This window comes from Paecilomyces variotii, assembly GCF_004022145.1.
Source record: "Paecilomyces variotii strain CBS 101075 chromosome Unknown C8Q69scaffold_2, whole genome shotgun sequence".
Classification (NCBI taxonomy): Eukaryota; Fungi; Ascomycota; class Eurotiomycetes; order Eurotiales; family Thermoascaceae; genus Paecilomyces; species Paecilomyces variotii.
The window spans coordinates 545349-562230 of NW_021167141.1; the positions used below are offsets into that span (position 1 = coordinate 545349).

Below are 16882 nucleotides of genomic sequence, written 5' to 3' on the forward strand. Positions count from 1 at the left end.
GTGCTGCAATGTCGATTTTCCCGCTACTTGCATATGCAGAATTCTGCTGACAATCGTAGATCTGTTGGTAGCTACATGGTGACTGGACATTGATCTTCCGCGTGAGGTAGGACAGAGAGGAAAGGACGGCCGCTGATTGATGGAATAATATCAATTTTTTGTATTTATCCGGAAATACTTCTTTGAGGTGGATATATAGAGTGCGGGGGGAATGTCCGCGACAGTTACTGAAAATTAGCCTGATTGGAAATACCCCTTGAGTTGATGTACATGCATGTATTCTTCTTAGCAGTTTCCATCCGTGGCTAGAAACATGATGTCATGTAACTTGCACACTAATTCTAGCCTGATATGGTCGGTCTAACATACCTAGGTAGATTATGAGGACTACGCTCTTGGATTAAATGTTCATGGCGTTTCTGCGTTTCATTGGCCGCTGAGAGCTCCGTGACCGCACGGTCTATACTTCGAAAAGTACTGGTAGATTTGGTGTGAAATCGGCGGGAGCTCTACTAGAGTCATCCATATCCTCATCAAAAATAGCAGAGGGATCTAACTTGTGAAGATCGAAGCATGCCAGGAAAGATAACTGCATAGGCACAGGAAACAACGATGTTGCTATTTCGCTTGAAATCTTGAACTGAGAGAAAATCCCCGATTCCATTTTGACATTAATAAGATAAACGCCGTCATTCTATGTCGAAATGTTTTTGATATCTCTAGGTTGATCCGATTCGAACGATCTCACTTTTCCGTAGTAGGTCTGACCGGGACAGTCTTGGACAACGGGGGCAGCCGGTTCCTGGCAGCTTCCCTTGCATTCTGAGCCATCAAGGCGTCAATGATAACGAGTGAAGACATCGCCTCGACAATCGGGACAGCACGTGGGACAACGCAAGGATCATGTCGTCCCTTGGCCTCCAACACGCCCTCCTCAAGATCGTAGGTGGCAGTGGTTTGAGCCTGGCCGATAGTCGCAGGAGGCTTGAAGGCAACACGGAAGTAGATCGATGCGCCGTTCGAGATACCACCTTGGATACCGCCAGAGTTGTTGGTCTTAGTCGTCAAGCGCGGCTTCTTTCCGGTACCTGCACCCGCCTCGTTCTCGGCAACCTCAGGTGCAACGATGAAGGGATCATTGTGAATAGATCCAGCAACCTCACAGCCCCCGAAACCAGATCCAATTTCAAATCCCTTGGTAGCTGGAATACTGAGCATGGCGTGGGCCAGCTTAGCCTCCAGCTTGTCGAAGCAAGGCTCGCCGAGACCGACTGGCACGTTTCTGATCACGCAAGTCACGGTTCCTCCGATGCTGTCCTGGTTGTCACGGAAAGTCTCAATCACCTTTTGCATTCGGTCAGATGCCTCCTTGTTGGGGCAGCGGACTGGTGCAAAGGAGTCGACAGTTTGGCGGTCGATCTTTTCGATGAGCTTCAAAAACTCCGGGTTTGTTGAAGACGAAGGATGTTCGGGGGTAGGAGGGAAGAGGTATTCATTGCCCACGGAAGAGACGAATGCCACGATCTCGACGTTGTGAGCCAGCTTCAGGTACTTCTCCGCAATGGCACCAGCAGCGACACGACCTTTCGTCAAAGTCAGCAACATGTCCCCGTCAACCAGACCTGCAGTTCATTAGCCCACGTACCGATGGTCTCACGCGCACTACTCCGTCCTCCACCGCTGCTGGCCTTGACACCGTACTTCTCCAGGTAAGTGAAATCCGCATGGCTGGGTCGCGGGTAGAGGTCCATGGTGCTGTTTCCGTAGTCCTTCGGCCTCTGATCCTCGTTACGGACGATCATACCGATAGGTGTTCCGAGAGTGACGCCAAACTCTGTCCCGGACTGGATCTCAACTCTGTCCTTCTCATTTCTGGGAGTCGTGAGAGCACTCTGGCCCGGTCTGCGGCGGGTCATCTGAGGCTGGATATCATCCTCCGTGAGTTCCATCCCTGGGGGACAGCCATCGACGATACAGCCGACAGAGCGGCAATGCGATTCACCATAGCTGAAAATATGTCAGTAGAGTAAGAGATCCCTAGGGTATTTCATGACGCACGTGGTGACTCTGAAATATTCGCCCCAAGTCGACATGGTGTCGGTTGTTCTGGGACCAGTTCGACTCGAATGACAATAGATAAAAGGCCGGCCAAGATTGAGAGGCGAATTGAAGCTCTCCCAAATGCGTATGTACAAAGAGAACCGGTCAGCTCTGATATATCCAGACAGGAAACAATCGAGTCATATTGCGGAGGGACAAAAAAGTCCGCGGGGCAAGGATTCTATTTCGGGGTTAGCGTGGAATTGGCCCGCCGACCTTCGGAGATCCGTCTTCTTACCTAAACCGGATATAATCAAGTTAGCTAGTTAACTTCAGATCGTAAGATGGATCGATACTCATAGGCTCGTCCTCTCTCAATGCTTCCATCGCGGCGACTACCATGCCTGCCATGGATTCTTCCAGCGCATGGCCCCCATAGGACCGTCAGGCCTGGCGTCTTCCTCCGGAGGAATTCGTCTTTTGCTTCCTCGCAGTTTCCGGAGCTCGCAAGCCGCGAATCGTCCCGGCATCAGATATATCAATCGCTGTCGACAGATCCCTTCGTGAACCTTTCCATTGAGCATTTCCTCCTGCAGAACACGCCACAAGATTCCAAGATCCTATTCCTCTATATCAACAGACCGTGCGTTGTCATTGGCCGCAACCAGAACCCATGGCTAGAGACGAACCTTGGGGTTCTGCAGCAGGATCGCATCGGCAACGGCGACGCAGAGACGGATCAAACAGACGATGTGCTCTACGTCCGGAGAAGGTCAGGTGGTGGTGCCGTTTTCCACGATGAAGGGAACCTGAACTACGGCGTAATCTCCCCGCGAGACGCTTTCACCCGGGATAAGCATGCGGAGATGGTGGTGCGAGCACTACATCGGATCGGGGCCACAAATACCAGCGTGAACGAGCGACATGATATCGTTCTCAGACAAAATGTTCCCGAAGCTATCAGACAGAGCTCAACCGCCACCGTGGAGGATCCACCAAAGGAGGCTTCTGCGCAGGCGCTCAAGATCTCCGGATCCGCATTCAAATTGACTAGATTCCGCGCTCTCCATCATGGTACATGTTTGTTGGACTCGCCCAATATTCGTAATCTAGGATTTTTCCTCCGGTCTCCAGCCAGACCATATATCAAAGCGAAAGGCGTGGAGAGCGTCAGGTCTCCCGTTGGGAACGTCTCTGCTTCGCTGGCCGATTCCCTAACTCCGTTCTCTATCCAAGGAGTAATGTCGAGCGTCATACAAGAATTCGGTCGACTATACGGCGTCAACCCAGATGCAATCCTAAGAGCGAACCGTGCTTGCCATACGAACGAACCCGAACTATACGCAGGAGATGACTGGGTGGCAGGAACAGTGGGGGATCCTCAGGCGTTGGACGTACCCGATATCCAGAAAGGCATTACTGAGCTGAGGGTGAGCACACATCTACGCTCATGAGAAGTGACAAAACAACCAAAAAGACTAACTCTGTTTTGCCCACCAACATAGTCCCTCGACTGGAAATACCTCCAGACACCCCAATTCACCTTTTCCACCCATCCGATTGACGAGGACCCACGTCCAAGACCATCTTTACCACCTACCCTTCCCCCATCGGTAAGATTTAACAACTGCCTTTCCTGCTGGAATTTTTGATTTCCGACACCCTCTCCCTAACATATCCTCCTCAGACACGAATCTTCCTCCGTCTCAAACACGGCTCCGTTCTCGAAAGTCACATCTCCCTATCATCCGACTTGGTCATAGCAGAGACACAGGCCCATCGTGTCCACGAGGCGCTGAATGGACGGAATTTGCACGAGCTCTCAATGCATGATTGGCAAGCAGCCTTGGAGTCTCTGCGCGAGTCTGATGAAGATGATGTAGATATAGCAGACCAGGTGCGCCACTTAGCAGAGTTTATCGGGACGAAATTTGGCGCGAGGTCATCGTAGAGATTCTCGTCGTGTGTAATGGAATTTGGATGAGTGATGGGGTTATTATAGAGGGCTTTCTTACTGATGGACATGTAGAATACTGTACAATACTAAATAATGGCCTATTTCCCACTGTGTACATATTCTATTTGCAATCTGTTACCTTGTACGAAACGAGATCTTGAGTACGAAATGACATACGGAAAATTCTTTATGCAATCAAAAAAAAAAAAAAAAAAAAAAAAAAAAAAAAAAACTCAATAGTCAGAAAAATAGCAAACATTCGCCAAATCCATCAAGTTGTGATAAGTATGCGCCATTCAAAAAAAACTCATCGGTCATTTTAACCCATCGAAACATGAACAGGTGCAGAGTCCGCCTTCCAAGAGCCAGCCGTTGTCTCAAAAATTGGAACCGAAACGGCTCCGGAGAGGCATAAGCGTAATCATACCGTAGGTTCCAAGTAAGTATGCACATGTCAAATGGAGCCGGCAGGTGCGAAGACATCCTATGAACCGAAGACCAGGGGCTCCAGGAGGGACTCTGCAGCTTCACCAACACGCCAAACAAATTCAAACTGCGCGAAAAAGGATATCAAAAATATGAAAAATAAGATAGAAACATGAATTTAGACAAGAAGGGTAATTCGTCTGGAATATCGCTGTCAAGGTGGACTGATTTATCTTGAAGATATCCGCTGTGGTACGGCCTTGCTGGATTTAACAGAAATATCGTCATCATCGATCTCACCTGTTCCCGCATTGACTACTCTGAGCTTCTCCTTAGGTACTGTGAAGGTCACTTGGACCAGTCTACCTTCTGCAGCAGCCTCGACATCCCAGTCCTCGTCATCCTCGTTAGACGTGTCTTCACCTCTAGAATGATGCATGGGGAACTTGACAGTCTGAGATAAGGAGCGGGAGGCCTCGCCTGAAGCTTCTTCGCCCGCACCCCAGTCCTTCGCCCCTCGTCTGCGTTTCAAGACAGCGGCAGAAGTACTGACGGCTCTTCGTGGTAGTTGATACTCGTATGTTGTCTCATTGGCTGAACCAGAGGATGTGCTCATCTGGTCGCCCGCAGCTAAACTTTTGTCAAGGTACCCTTCTTTGGCATCTCGTCCAAAGGCTTTGCGGACATTTCCTATCCAACTGAAAGCCTTGTCTTTCGTGCCACCCGAACCTTTAAGAACGGGCGATTCGGGTGGCGTAGCCCAGTCGGAGTCTCTACCAAGCAGGGATTCCCCTTCGGTTTGTGATCGTTGAAAGGATGTGTGTGCGGTCGTGAATGAATCAGCTGTTCGAGACTGCTCAAAGGGGAAGCCTATACCAGTATAGCTGCTTTGGTCCTGTGTTTGACTGCTAAAGGACCGAAGTGAAGCTCTCTCTGTAGAATGCGGAGTTTCGTTCATCTGTCCCAGATCCTGATCTAGCATAGCCATTCCAGACGACTCGCCGTGTATCGGAGGACTCTGATAGTCATCACTCCCGTCGTTCGGGACGATGAATAGAGACTGTGATTTAGATGACTCCGACAGACTATATGCTGTATTTTCATTTTTGCTTGGAGATCCGCTTCGAGCTTCGTCCGGAGAGCCATGACCGGACACAGACTCCCCGTCGCTCATCCAGCTTTGCCTGTTCTTCGTAGGAGATAATTGTAGCAATGGAGATGATGCTGGGTCTTTGAAAGGATCGCTCCCCTGTGATATCTGACTGTTGCGATTGCTCGCATCGTGACCTATTAGACCCTGCTGCTCAGAGGGGTGAGCTTCATATTCCTCTTGTTCATCAATGGGAGGGATGACTGCAGAGACACCTGGCCTTCTCGGCTCATCGCATTGTACTGCCGGTTGATAACGGTAAGGCCGGGAGTGCATGGATTTCCTGAGTCCACGCGTTGGACTCGGCACATCCACGAATGCCCCAGTTCCCTGGGCGTTGGAATTCTCAGCCTTATGCCAAGGGGGACCATCGCCGAAGCCCCTATTGCCAGTCCATGGGTAGGCATTCTCAGCGTAGATACCTAATGCATTTCTATTGCCAGTTTCTGAAATGGGACAGCGAATGCTGCAGGACATTTCTGGTTCGCTCCAGAAGTGATCACGCTCTGCTCCTAGGGCCAGCTTACGAAGCTCCCGATCCCTGGACCTTCTATAGGCTCTGCGTTTCCGGCAGCATAGAAGGAAAACTATCGCGATACACACCAGAGCAATTATACCCCCACCAAGTCCTGCTCCTAGCCCTATTTTTTGCGACTTGGATGAAAGCGGACCAGACTTTGAGCTGGGCTTTTGCTGGTGTTGTTGGTACGGATTAGTATATGATGATGACCAGGTATTGGATGTGATGTTGTAAAGATAGACTTGCGAGTTCGGAACAGGCTCGGACGTGGATCGCTTGTTAGATGAGGATGGAATTGAGTAACCTCCCACGACCATCATGATATCTCCAGGAAGTAGTGTTGCTCCGTGACCATAGATACCAGAGCCTTGAGGCAGTCCGTTTGCCCCCTGAGAAGGAACTTTCCATGTCCACGATCCAGTGCCACCATAATCTTCATCTACTTCGAGAATGGCCAATTGTGGGTTAGCAGCGGTGCTCGTGTCACCAACCCAACCACCAAACACGATAATCTTGCTTCCATCGGGCGAGAGAACAGCGGAATGTCCTGATCTTGGTTCCACTTCATCGATGCCACGAACTGCGAGCTCTGATCTCCCTGCATCTGGCTGAGCAACGTTGCCATAGGTCCAGCTACTCTCTGGGAGTGAGAAGACCGCGATTCCCGACATGTTGATGAATGCATTCTGAGTATGGCCGCCGATAAAAATGAAGCTCTGTTGCTCAAGTACTTCTCCCGTGGACGTATTCGAAAAGGCTACCGGCAACGGCGTAACAGTAAAGCCAGCTTCCGCAACTGGGGGTCCTCTCGCAGCGCTGATCTCAGCATCGTATATTGTATCCGTGTCAGAATCAGAGGGGTTTAAAACAACCATAGAACGGGAATAGTTGGCCGCGGAAACCCAACTTTCGCCGGACGTAGAGCTCCATGGGCACATCCCACCGAAACTGTACAGCGAGCTGGATGAACCATTGTACATCGAATATGCAAACCCAGCAGCCAGATAGGTTGGACCTGAGATCTGCCCACTTGCGGCTATATTGCCGATATCTATAGAAGACCTCGCCCACGCCCCGTCTCCTGTCAAACTGCTATTGCTTGGGGTGAACTGCCACACAGTTCCATCGCCTGCAGATGAATTGCAACTTCCCGCATAGATCTTCAGATTGCCCTCATTATCCATAACCGGTACAATAGCCCCGCCATCTTTGTCACTCGAAAAATGACCCGGCTGGGCTAGCGTCGAATATTGCGGGTTCCCAGCATCGATATTGCCAGAAAAGTTCAGAGATAGGAACTCGAATCCATTTGGAGAGGATGATTGCGCCTGTAGAATATAGGCGAGCGAATCGCGGTTCTGAGACGAGAGGAAAATGTGGGAAGGCGTATAAGGGATTGTTGCAGTGACCAATTGGCTCCAGAGTATCCAAAAGCCGCAGAAGATCTGGAAGTCCATGCCCAAGAACATCTTGGTTTTCGATTGCCTGTGGAGACTACTCAAAGGAATTCAAGAACAGTACTCCTCTTCGAGCTTATTGGATATTGTCAAAGCATTGGAATGTGTCGAGGGTTTAGCGGTGACGGTATGATATGCTGGCCACCTAGGTCGCGGGGCAAGATACAGACTGCGAGTATGTGCCCGTCTAGATCAGCCTTATCAACCGAAGTTGAAGTGGCCCTGTTCGGTCCAAGAATAAGACATGTACAAGAAGAAAACTAAGTGGAAAGTCGATAGAAGATAATGATGATAACAGCGATCGACCGTGCAGGGTGGGCCGTGGAGGAAATCGGAGGAGTAAACAGAACTAGTAGATCGCAGGCCTGGGCCACAACGCACGTTCAACACATCGTGCGCTCCTCGAAACGCTCCCATCTAACACGATACATACTCGCACGAGCAATAAGAGCCCAGACCGCGGGTTCGTGAACAGTCTCGTCGGCGGAACAGCCCAGGGCCACGAAGGAGTGTAAACATCGCCCGTTGCAATGGCAACACAATCCCGTGACTCGTCGAACCAGTCCCGTACCGCTCCTTATTATGATCGCAACATGTGGTTTATTATCGCCTTTGGAAAAGTCTTCATTATTATGGTGTGTTTGCCGTTAGAATAATATCGTGACTTATTTATGATCTGATATACTAGGCTGAATTCTGGCATGTGTCCATCAAGCATGGCAGCATTCCTACCCGCACGTTTTAGTTTCCACCTTCTGGTATGCTACTAGAAAACTGGCATATTCAGAGTGGCGTGGAGTCCTAGTCAAGCTTCGCTCCCAGATCCGGGTGGTTGCTCATCAAGATCAAGCAGTGTTCTTCAACTCCTCGTAGTACCATATTTGTGCGTCTGAAATCCCATATCCATGGGTCTAGCGTGATATTTCACGCTCTTGCACTTCGAATTATACGAGCAGAGCCTTCAATAGAATGAATACTGTTAGGGAGGCGAGAATGCATAGGCGCGAATGCACTAGCACAATCGTTCATTATTTTGGATCTTCTCTTAACGCGGGGGGGCGATGCTAGGTGTGGTTCGTTCTCTTATCGGTTGGTCCCGAAGTTCTATCAAGTTATGCTTGGTGGGAACTTTCACGATTAATGCAAGTCTTCTCCATAGAACCAGAGATCGCTTCCGGAAGACTCGGGTTCTTTCATACTGGCTGCATTTGGCCTATTGTATCCTGGATACTGGAGAACCATGTGTCGCATGTACTTATAAGAGGCCCCTGCGCTAGCGTCGATGGAACCGTCGGACCTCCGGGGATGGTCATGAAACTGGATAGCTGGGACGGTGGGTTATACTCTATGACTATGTCGGGCAGACATGCTCGTGTTAGTAGTCTTAGTAGTCTTGGAGTGAGTAACCTGGGCGGAGTACTCAACTCCGCATTATGTCGATTATTGCCCCAGGTCCTCTCCATCTAGCATAGTTCTGCAAGGGCGAAAAGGGCCGAGCAAAAAAATAACTCTCGACAAAATAGGAGAGCGACAGTCGCTTGGGCCCTCGATGAGCGTAGAGTCTTATGCACGTCAGAAATGGCCTCTTTCTGCTACTGGCTAGGTCGGACAAGGGTCCAGGCTGGGCCTTTCGATCCGAGGATGTATAATCCCAAAGCAAGTCGTCCATTCAGACCATCGAATCGACGACGACAGCCTGATCAAACAAGCTGCGGCAATAAGCATCAACCACTGTCACCAGATAGGTCGTCCAACCAGCAGATTAGTCACCCAGTGCCCTGCTGCTCCTGACCACTGACGATCCAGGCAGGGATTCGAGTGGCGCAGGAATATGACAGATCCAAAGTTGATTGTCCGTGGGCATGGATTCACCTAGCATCCTATTACCATATTGCTGCATCTGCCGTATTGACTGGGAGCTCTCGCTCTCTGCGTCTGCCGTCAAGCCATGGCAGCTCCTGGTATTTTCCTTTCTGGGTCAGTCGCATAAATCCCACAACGTCTCATCATGACCATGGATAACAATTGCCCATGAACACCAAGTAACATCTGGTGCACAGTCCAGCCCTAGAAGAACTGCTCCCAGATACCGTATCGCATCCGGGTAAGAGCATACATAACTCGAAACATCAACTGAGATCCAATGACTTCGTGTTTGTCTCCTTCAGACTTTGAACATCCCCAACAGTCCCTGAAGGAAATCCATGGATGGGTTAGAGTATCGAAGGGTATAGATAGCCAAGAGGCTCGTGCTTGTTTGCCATCATCGATTTCATGATGTCCGCGACGACGGTCATGACGGGCTCGCACCTTTGGTGACGGCATCAGCTGCAGGAGAGACCGGATGCGGATTAGTGCCCGCTTTAGCGTCTCTGCTGATGATGAGGGGCAATTTCTCTGTGGTCCGTGCGTTCTAGATTCATTTCACCATGTATACCATACCTAGTTATCAATTTATTAGTTCTCGAGTCAGTGCCACGCATGCGAAGAATATGGGGAAGAAGAGACAACAGCATTACGGGGGACGCTATATCGACAAGGGCCCCGGTAGAGAGCCTCTGATCATGTAGAGGGGAATGCATGTGGATGACCACGGGTTAAATGCTCCAGCAAAGCACTACTATATCGAGGACTCTCTCCGTTTCCTGACTGCCCGATGGTGATTTCTTGACACTCGCGGAAGGGAAAGGAAGAGTTCAGGTCACTGGAATCCAAGGGATCGTGGATGCTAAAGCATGGGTGAAGGTGCCAGGAAAGGCAAGAGTCTGCGTTGACATGCATAACATGGCACGAGAAGTCAATGGATGATCCCATCTCGGCGACCGATAGCCGAACCGTCAGCTTGAGAGAGCTTCCTGGAATGGTCGCTAATCGTGAGACCTTGGATTTGCTCGAATCCCGGTTCCTATGGTATACCGTCTAGCCCTGACGTAGCGCCATCTGGAGAAGACCCGCTCATGTTTCACGGCGTCAAACGTCGGAGGTTGTATGGTAGATGTAGGACAAAGCGTTGACGAAGTGCTGTATAAGGCCCAAAGCACTTATTTTTCCGATATTACTATCGACGGGGTTGGGAGCCCCTAACCCCTTCGTTTACGTCTGATTGAGCGCTTGGAATGGAAGCTCAGCGCTAACCGTAAATCACTTCAGAGGTGCACCCGGGTCGTTGTTGTTGTAGAGCAGCACATGTAAGAATGTGCCAAAGTCTCATATCCCCTTTTGGTTCGTTGCATACTGAATCCTCCGAAATACGGTTGCTGATGTGAGGTTGGGCGTCTCGAAATGTCTGGAGATTTGATTCTGGGATTCCGCCACCCCAGCTGTGACGGCAGAACCCTCGAAATACCCTCATAGACAAGAGAGCATATCCGTCAAACCAGCCATGAACCCTCGAATCAATGCAGCACAACGAGAGGAACCGTGCGCCAAGACCCAAAGGTTCGTAGCCAGTGGAACATCAACATTGCTAACTTTACATTAGTGTTGTGGCCAAGCGGGAAGAGGTATGTTCAAACGCTCTTCAACTCGGGATCAACGCTGGGGCCCAGACCCATGGACGACGAAAACGAAACGGGCAGTGACCTGTACGACTTGGCTGACAATCAAAGGTCGCGAAGAGGTAGTTAGACGATGTAAGTTAGCTGTGGGCATCCGAGACACCAAGGAAAAGTTGCGGATGACGGACGAGATTGACTGGGCAGTCTTCGACGTAACCGATAGTCAGTTAGGCGATAGCCGTGCTGGAGCCGCCACCCACGAGCATCTTCTCCAGCCGTTTCGTTTCGTACTGTCGAGTCCCATCGCGACGTAAGAGGAGTCTACCATATGGCATAGAGGACCAAGGCCGCAGAACGAATGGACTGCTTGGACAACAAGTAACTAGTAGTTGTGCTCGAGTGGCAGCAAAGATAACTTCTTCTCGCCCCCAGGGGTCCATCCACGTCGCCCACGGACCATCTCCGGAACGGCGACCGAGGGCGCACGCTCCAGTGCCGTCGCCCAGCCTTTACCCACTGCAGCAGCGCCGGTCCATTCCCATCCCCATCGCCTGACAACCTCAGTTCGCTTTACGCTTTCTCTCCTGGCTCCTGGGACATTCAACCACGCCTCTTGATAGTCACTTTTTCTCGAGTCTTTTATTATCGACGCTCCCTTGGCTCGTTCTCTGCAATTTTCGGCCGTTTCAGTTTTTGTTCTCTCATCCTGGTCCCTTGCTGGCTCTTCAAGAGTTGTACCCCTCCAACGCAGCGTCATATATTGCCAGCCTGCCGTGCATCTGGCCCCGACCATTTAAACGACCAACATATCGCCTGCGCTTCCCTCGAGACTCTGTATTCTTTTCTTTCAGTTCATAGTGACTCCCGAGACAATACACAATCCCCGTACTCGGCCGGTGACTGCTACAACTGCCACGTTTCCCGGTCTTGAGATACAGGTGGTCAGGATTGAGGGTGCTCTGGCTGGTCTATCGCCCTGAATCGATTGCCACAGCCCGCACCACTGGCACGGGTCCACGCGCGAGGCAGCAATGTTCCTTGCGTGAGATACAATAGCAAAGGAATGACGGTTTTCTCGTGATCGTCTGCCGGACTCCTCTTTTCTCTGTCCCACCACGGGTCCAGGTTCGACGTCGACGAACGGAAAACAACATCTCGGACTCAAAGAATGCATAGAAGGAGCGCCAGGAACAAATTGTGAGACAGTGAACGAGATGAGGACATCCCAGCGGCATGATTCCAGGCCTGACGTGATGGAGTCGGCCCCTGATCATCCAGACAACGCATCTCGTCACAGTCCCGTTGGAAGCGAGGACGTTGCAGTCTCATCAGATTCGACAACGTGTGCCACACCGACTGCCAGGCAGATCACTGGCAAGCCAGCCGCGTCTGAGGATTTGCGATCATCACACCAGCATGGCTACCATTATCCCCATCACTCTGCCAGTGGGTCACGGCTGTCTTCAGCGAAGACGTCGTCAAGTTCCTTGCAGGCTCTGAATGAGGATGTTGTGACGGATGCCCGCTCTGATAACAGCAGTATCATGCGGAACCCTCTGGTACAAAGAGTGGCTCAGCAGTTTGGACAATCAGCAGAGCCACTTGCGCCATCGACACAATCAGTGAATACATCGGGCGACTTCCCTGTGTATCCTGATCAATCATACGCGGTTTTGCAGTCACAGGTTCATCCGACGCCGTACCCTTTCCTACGCTCGCGGAGCTCATACCCAGTACATAGCGATATTTCTGCACGTTATCCCAATGGCCGTGGCGCTCGCACCGCTGGAAACACTCCGATCTCCAGTCCAGGCTTGTTTTCTTCGAGGAGTTCTAGGTCTACCCCGCCTTACGCTTCTGATGATGAGGGCCGTCTCGGCAGTCCGTATCTACATCCCACTCATCTTCAACCACCAAAAGAGTAAGTAAAGCTATTTGCATCCCGGAGATCCAACTCATGCTAATACTTTCCCGTCTCAGGACACATACAGTAGAAGTAGATCGCGACGTCAACACTGGAAACAAGCTCATCAACGAATATGAAATCCTAGAGGAATTGGGACGTGGTGAACACGGGAAGGTCAAATTGGGTCGTCACGTGGTCACAAAACAACAAGTTGCGATCAAAATAGTACAGCGATACTCGAAAAGACGGCGTTTGGGCAAATTGGGCAATCCTGAAGATAAAGTCAAGAAAGAGGTCGCTATCCTCAAAAAGGCTCGTCATCCAAACGTAGTCAGTCTGTTGGAGGTCATCGATGATCCCAACCGTCAGAAAGTCTACATCGTTCTGGAATATGTGGAGAACGGGGAGATCGTTTGGCGAAAGAAAGGGCTGCGGGAGATTGTGAATGTCGACAAGCGCAGACTCGAGCGTGAGAAAAGGGGAATCCCCGATTCGCCCTCCTTCCTCGAGGAAAGTCTACAATATGTCAGGACCGCACAATTGCAACGTCGACAAAGGGAACGAGCCCGTGCAAGACGTAATGCCCAAACACTAGCCCTTCAGGAACAATCGATTCCTGCTTGGAGCTTGGAGCACGGAGGCGAGTCAGATGATGAGGCAGGGCCAGAAAATCTACCGTCGTCTAGCCGGACGATGCTCAGCGAGGACCACTCGGTCCATTCTTCGCCCAGTCATTCTTATACGTCTACCTCCGATCTCGAGCGCCGCATGCGGGAAGCAAGCTTGGCTGCCATTGAAGGAAGCATGTATGGCCCTTATGCATCGGATCACTATTACGGACGGCGTTTTAGCACCGCCTCAAGTAATCTTGGATACGCATCTTCAGAGCCAGATTGGCTTTCCGACGATGATGACTTGTCTTATGTCCCGTGCCTCACCATGTCTGAGGCGCGTAATGCTTTCAGAGATTCCGTGTTAGGACTGGAGTATCTCCATTACCAGGGAATCATCCACCGCGATATCAAACCGGCCAACCTTCTGGTCACGGCCAATCACCGGGTCAAGATATCTGATTTTGGCGTGTCTTACCTGGGTCGGCCTATGCGGGACGATGAGGAGGAACAGGTGACGGAGACTGATGCTTCTGAGCTTGATGATGCTCGAGAATTATCCAAGACTGTTGGCACACCGGCTTTCTATGCACCGGAACTCTGTTATACTGGCGACGATTTCGTGAGCGCCATCGGAAATGTACCTAAGATCACTGGAGCCATTGATGTGTGGTCCCTCGGTGTGACTCTCTACGGCATGATATTCGGACGGCTTCCATTCATGTCTGACGATGAGTTCAGCATGTTTCAAACTATTGTCAAGCAGGAAGTTTTCATCCCACGGAAACGTCTAAAAGCTGTCGAGGAGGACACATCGTCTACCAACCCCCACGACCGCAATCATATCATGAACTGCAACAAGCGCACGGAAGACGAACTTGTTTACGAAGACATTGACGACGAGCTTTATGATCTCTTGAAGCGACTGCTAACAAAGGACCCCACAAAACGAATTACACTAAAGGAAATCAAGCATCATCCTTGGGTTCTCCGTGGCTTGCAGAATCCCCGAGCATGGATTGAAGAAACAGATCCCGGATACCAGAGCAAAGGCAAGAGGATCGAAGTCTCGACTGAAGAAGTCACGACTGCAGTCAGCAAAGTTCCCTTCATCCAACGCGTTCGATCGAATGTGGCTAAATGGTCTGGATATATTACTGGAAGGTCCAGAGAAGGGCGGAAACGCGCCACGAGCAATGCCACATCAGCCGATAGCGCGGCTTCGGCCTCATCGTCTGGTAGCCTTTGGAGAGATTGGAGCCAGGTACGGCGCCAGAGCCTACGAGGCGACGAGGAGCCATCCCGTTTGTCAAGATTCGGTCGCGAGAGTGACCATCCTCTATCCCAGAGTGTCACTGCCAGCCCAGATGGCCAGGAAGATCAACCCTCGTATCTCCCGATTTCCAGAACCAACACGACGGCTTCCGCAGATCAGACGCCTCGTCCTCCCCCTCCTCAACGAGCGACTTCTAGCTTGTCCAGTACGGAATCTACAAAAACGGTGAGAGCATCTGACCCTGAAAGTACCCCTTCAGTGCAGCCTCGAGCGTCTACGCCCTCATTTACCGAGAGCTTGGGGGCATCCAGTATCAGTGGTATCTTCAGTGGAGCCGGCCGGCGACTTGCCAAAAGCTTCCAAACTGGCGAATGGCGTCCGGAGCGGTCACGGTCCGCGGACAGAGTGTCTGTGGACGGTGATGCTCGGTCAGAGCCGAGTCTCGCATTGAGTGTGGCTTCTGCCAGAGGCGAAGTGCAGGCTACTGATGTACAACGGGATGAAGCTAAGAGTCTACGCCAGCCAGCCTCAAGCGGATCGGTGCATCGTCGCCACAGGTCTCATCAGCTTGCGTACGGCTCTTCGGTCGAGTCATTCCAGCTTGCAGAAGCTCTTCTACGTCAGAAAGTACACGATACTGAACATAATACTAATGGTGATTGTCCCGTGTCCAGGCCGGGAAGCGAACTACCCTCAGACGACTTTCGGGTAGAGAACGATGAAGTTCACCGCAAGAAATCTGACAGTTCCCAGGATGAGCAAGCTGAGTGTGGTACCTCCCAGGATTCCAATGGTGGCCTTACTACTTCTCCTCCGTCTGCCACCACTATATCCTCGTCTGTCGACGATTACAATAGTGGTATCTCTCAGAGTGCTTCTCACCGCAGCATTCCTTCGGTTCTTTCCCGGGCTTCTTCTCTTTCCGGCGACATCCCCCCTGTGAAAGAGAAGGAAGCGGAGAAGTCATGTCATGTGCCTGCCATACTTCGTACTGGGGATACAGTGAAGGCCATAGACATGTCGTATCAGCGTTCCCATGAAGACGATGAGTCGAAATACTATTGCGACGATGAAGAGGACGATTCAGAAGATGAGGGAATCGTATTTGGCAGAAAGACAAACGCGCGTCGCGATGTCAAAATAAACAAGTGATGCGTTATCGACGTGGTTTCCAGAGTGAATGTCCAGTCTAGCACTTGCACGTTCTCACAGCATCTTCGTGTTCCTTCGCCAGACCGGTTACTGGAGGGGAGAAAGAAAGACACTTCTCGCGGGAACCTATGTCCTGCTACTCTCAACCTGGTCGATTCTCGCGCGATTTGCGTCATATCTGTCACCGCGGAGAATCTCCTACTGTTGTCGTCTTACCGTCAACTAGGTCATTAGCCCGATGTATAGTGTGCATTGCGTTTTGACATACTTCTGGCTCGCTTTCTTTTGGTCGTTAACCCGAACTGGGTTCTTCACTCTGCGATCTAGATTTTTTTTCAAGTGTTCTTGTTCTATTTCTGGACTTTCGGACATTTAGATTTCCTTATGATGACGTATATTCTGTTTCGCCTGTATATATACTTCCTTGAGATTCGTCTATACTTTCTTTCGATGTCTCGGCGTTGGTTATCTCTTTAAAGCCTAGGGAAAGGCGGTTGTTCATTGTTCAGTGACTGATCTGCGTTTCCCGCGGATCCTGGGATGCTTGATTTTATGGGACGTTATTTCTGAGACTACATGTATGTAATTCCATTTACCCCCGATGGATTGGGCTTGGCCGTTGGATAATCGTTTCTGCGGGACGCATTGTCCTGCATGCGCATGTGGAGACGATCATGGATTGTGATTTAACGACTTGGAAGACTCGTTTTATTCTCAGACTGCCGCTATACGGATGAGGAACGAGAAAAATCTTGCTTCAATCTTCCTTTGCTCCGCACAAACGAGAGCAATAGGCAGCGTCCTGGCCTGGAGCCAAGGTAGCGAACGATTTCACAAACCCCTATAGAAAGAACTACTGACCTTTAACCAATGCGGGATTGGCCTACATG

General features: G+C 50.7%; 4 protein-coding genes across 4 annotated transcripts; 2 read left to right on the top strand and 2 right to left on the bottom strand.

Moving 5' to 3' along the window:
- Positions 1-744: 744 nt before the first annotated feature.
- On the bottom strand, positions 745-2093 carry C8Q69DRAFT_485003 (chorismate synthase; the record flags this gene model as incomplete). Its single annotated transcript, XM_028631801.1, has 3 exons — positions 745-1583; positions 1646-2007; positions 2059-2093. The coding sequence occupies 3 exons, from the start codon at positions 2091-2093 to the stop codon at positions 745-747; spliced, it is 1236 nt and encodes a 411-aa protein (XP_028487086.1).
- A 273-nt stretch (positions 2094-2366) lies between these two features.
- Positions 2367-4176, top strand: C8Q69DRAFT_455461 (hypothetical protein). Its single transcript, XM_028629776.1, has 3 exons — positions 2367-3470; positions 3546-3653; positions 3728-4176. Exons 1-3 carry the CDS (start codon positions 2418-2420, stop codon positions 3989-3991), a joined length of 1425 nt encoding a protein of 474 aa, XP_028487087.1. The 5' UTR covers positions 2367-2417; the 3' UTR covers positions 3992-4176.
- Positions 4177-4229: 53 nt separating this feature from the next.
- C8Q69DRAFT_455463 (hypothetical protein) lies at positions 4230-7435 on the bottom strand. The gene has a single exon (XM_028629777.1). It carries the CDS (start codon positions 7275-7277, stop codon positions 4653-4655), a length of 2625 nt encoding a protein of 874 aa, XP_028487088.1. The 5' UTR covers positions 7278-7435; the 3' UTR covers positions 4230-4652.
- A 4616-nt stretch (positions 7436-12051) lies between these two features.
- C8Q69DRAFT_136420 (serine/threonine-protein kinase ssp1) lies at positions 12052-16476 on the top strand. The gene is made up of 2 exons (XM_028625369.1): positions 12052-12968; positions 13028-16476. The coding sequence occupies exons 1-2, from the start codon at positions 12262-12264 to the stop codon at positions 15990-15992; spliced, it is 3672 nt and encodes a 1223-aa protein (XP_028487089.1). The 5' UTR covers positions 12052-12261; the 3' UTR covers positions 15993-16476.
- The last annotated feature ends 406 nt before the right edge of the window (positions 16477-16882 follow it).

Excerpts from the sequence above, each read along its gene's own strand:
- C8Q69DRAFT_455461 (XM_028629776.1), top strand. The coding sequence starts at position 2,418 with ATGCTTCCATCGCGGCGACTACCATGCCTGCCATGGATTCTTCCAGCG. Across the intron at positions 3,471-3,545 it reads AAGGCATTACTGAGCTGAGG|TCCCTCGACTGGAAATACCT; the intron begins GTGAGCACACAT and ends CCACCAACATAG. Across the intron at positions 3,654-3,727 it reads CACCTACCCTTCCCCCATCG|ACACGAATCTTCCTCCGTCT; the intron begins GTAAGATTTAAC and ends TATCCTCCTCAG.
- C8Q69DRAFT_136420 (XM_028625369.1), top strand. The coding sequence starts at position 12,262 with ATGAGGACATCCCAGCGGCATGATTCCAGGCCTGACGTGATGGAGTCG. Across the intron at positions 12,969-13,027 it reads CATCTTCAACCACCAAAAGA|GACACATACAGTAGAAGTAG; the intron begins GTAAGTAAAGCT and ends TTCCCGTCTCAG.
- C8Q69DRAFT_455463 (XM_028629777.1), bottom strand. The coding sequence starts at position 7,277 with ATGGATAATGAGGGCAATCTGAAGATCTATGCGGGAAGTTGCAATTCA.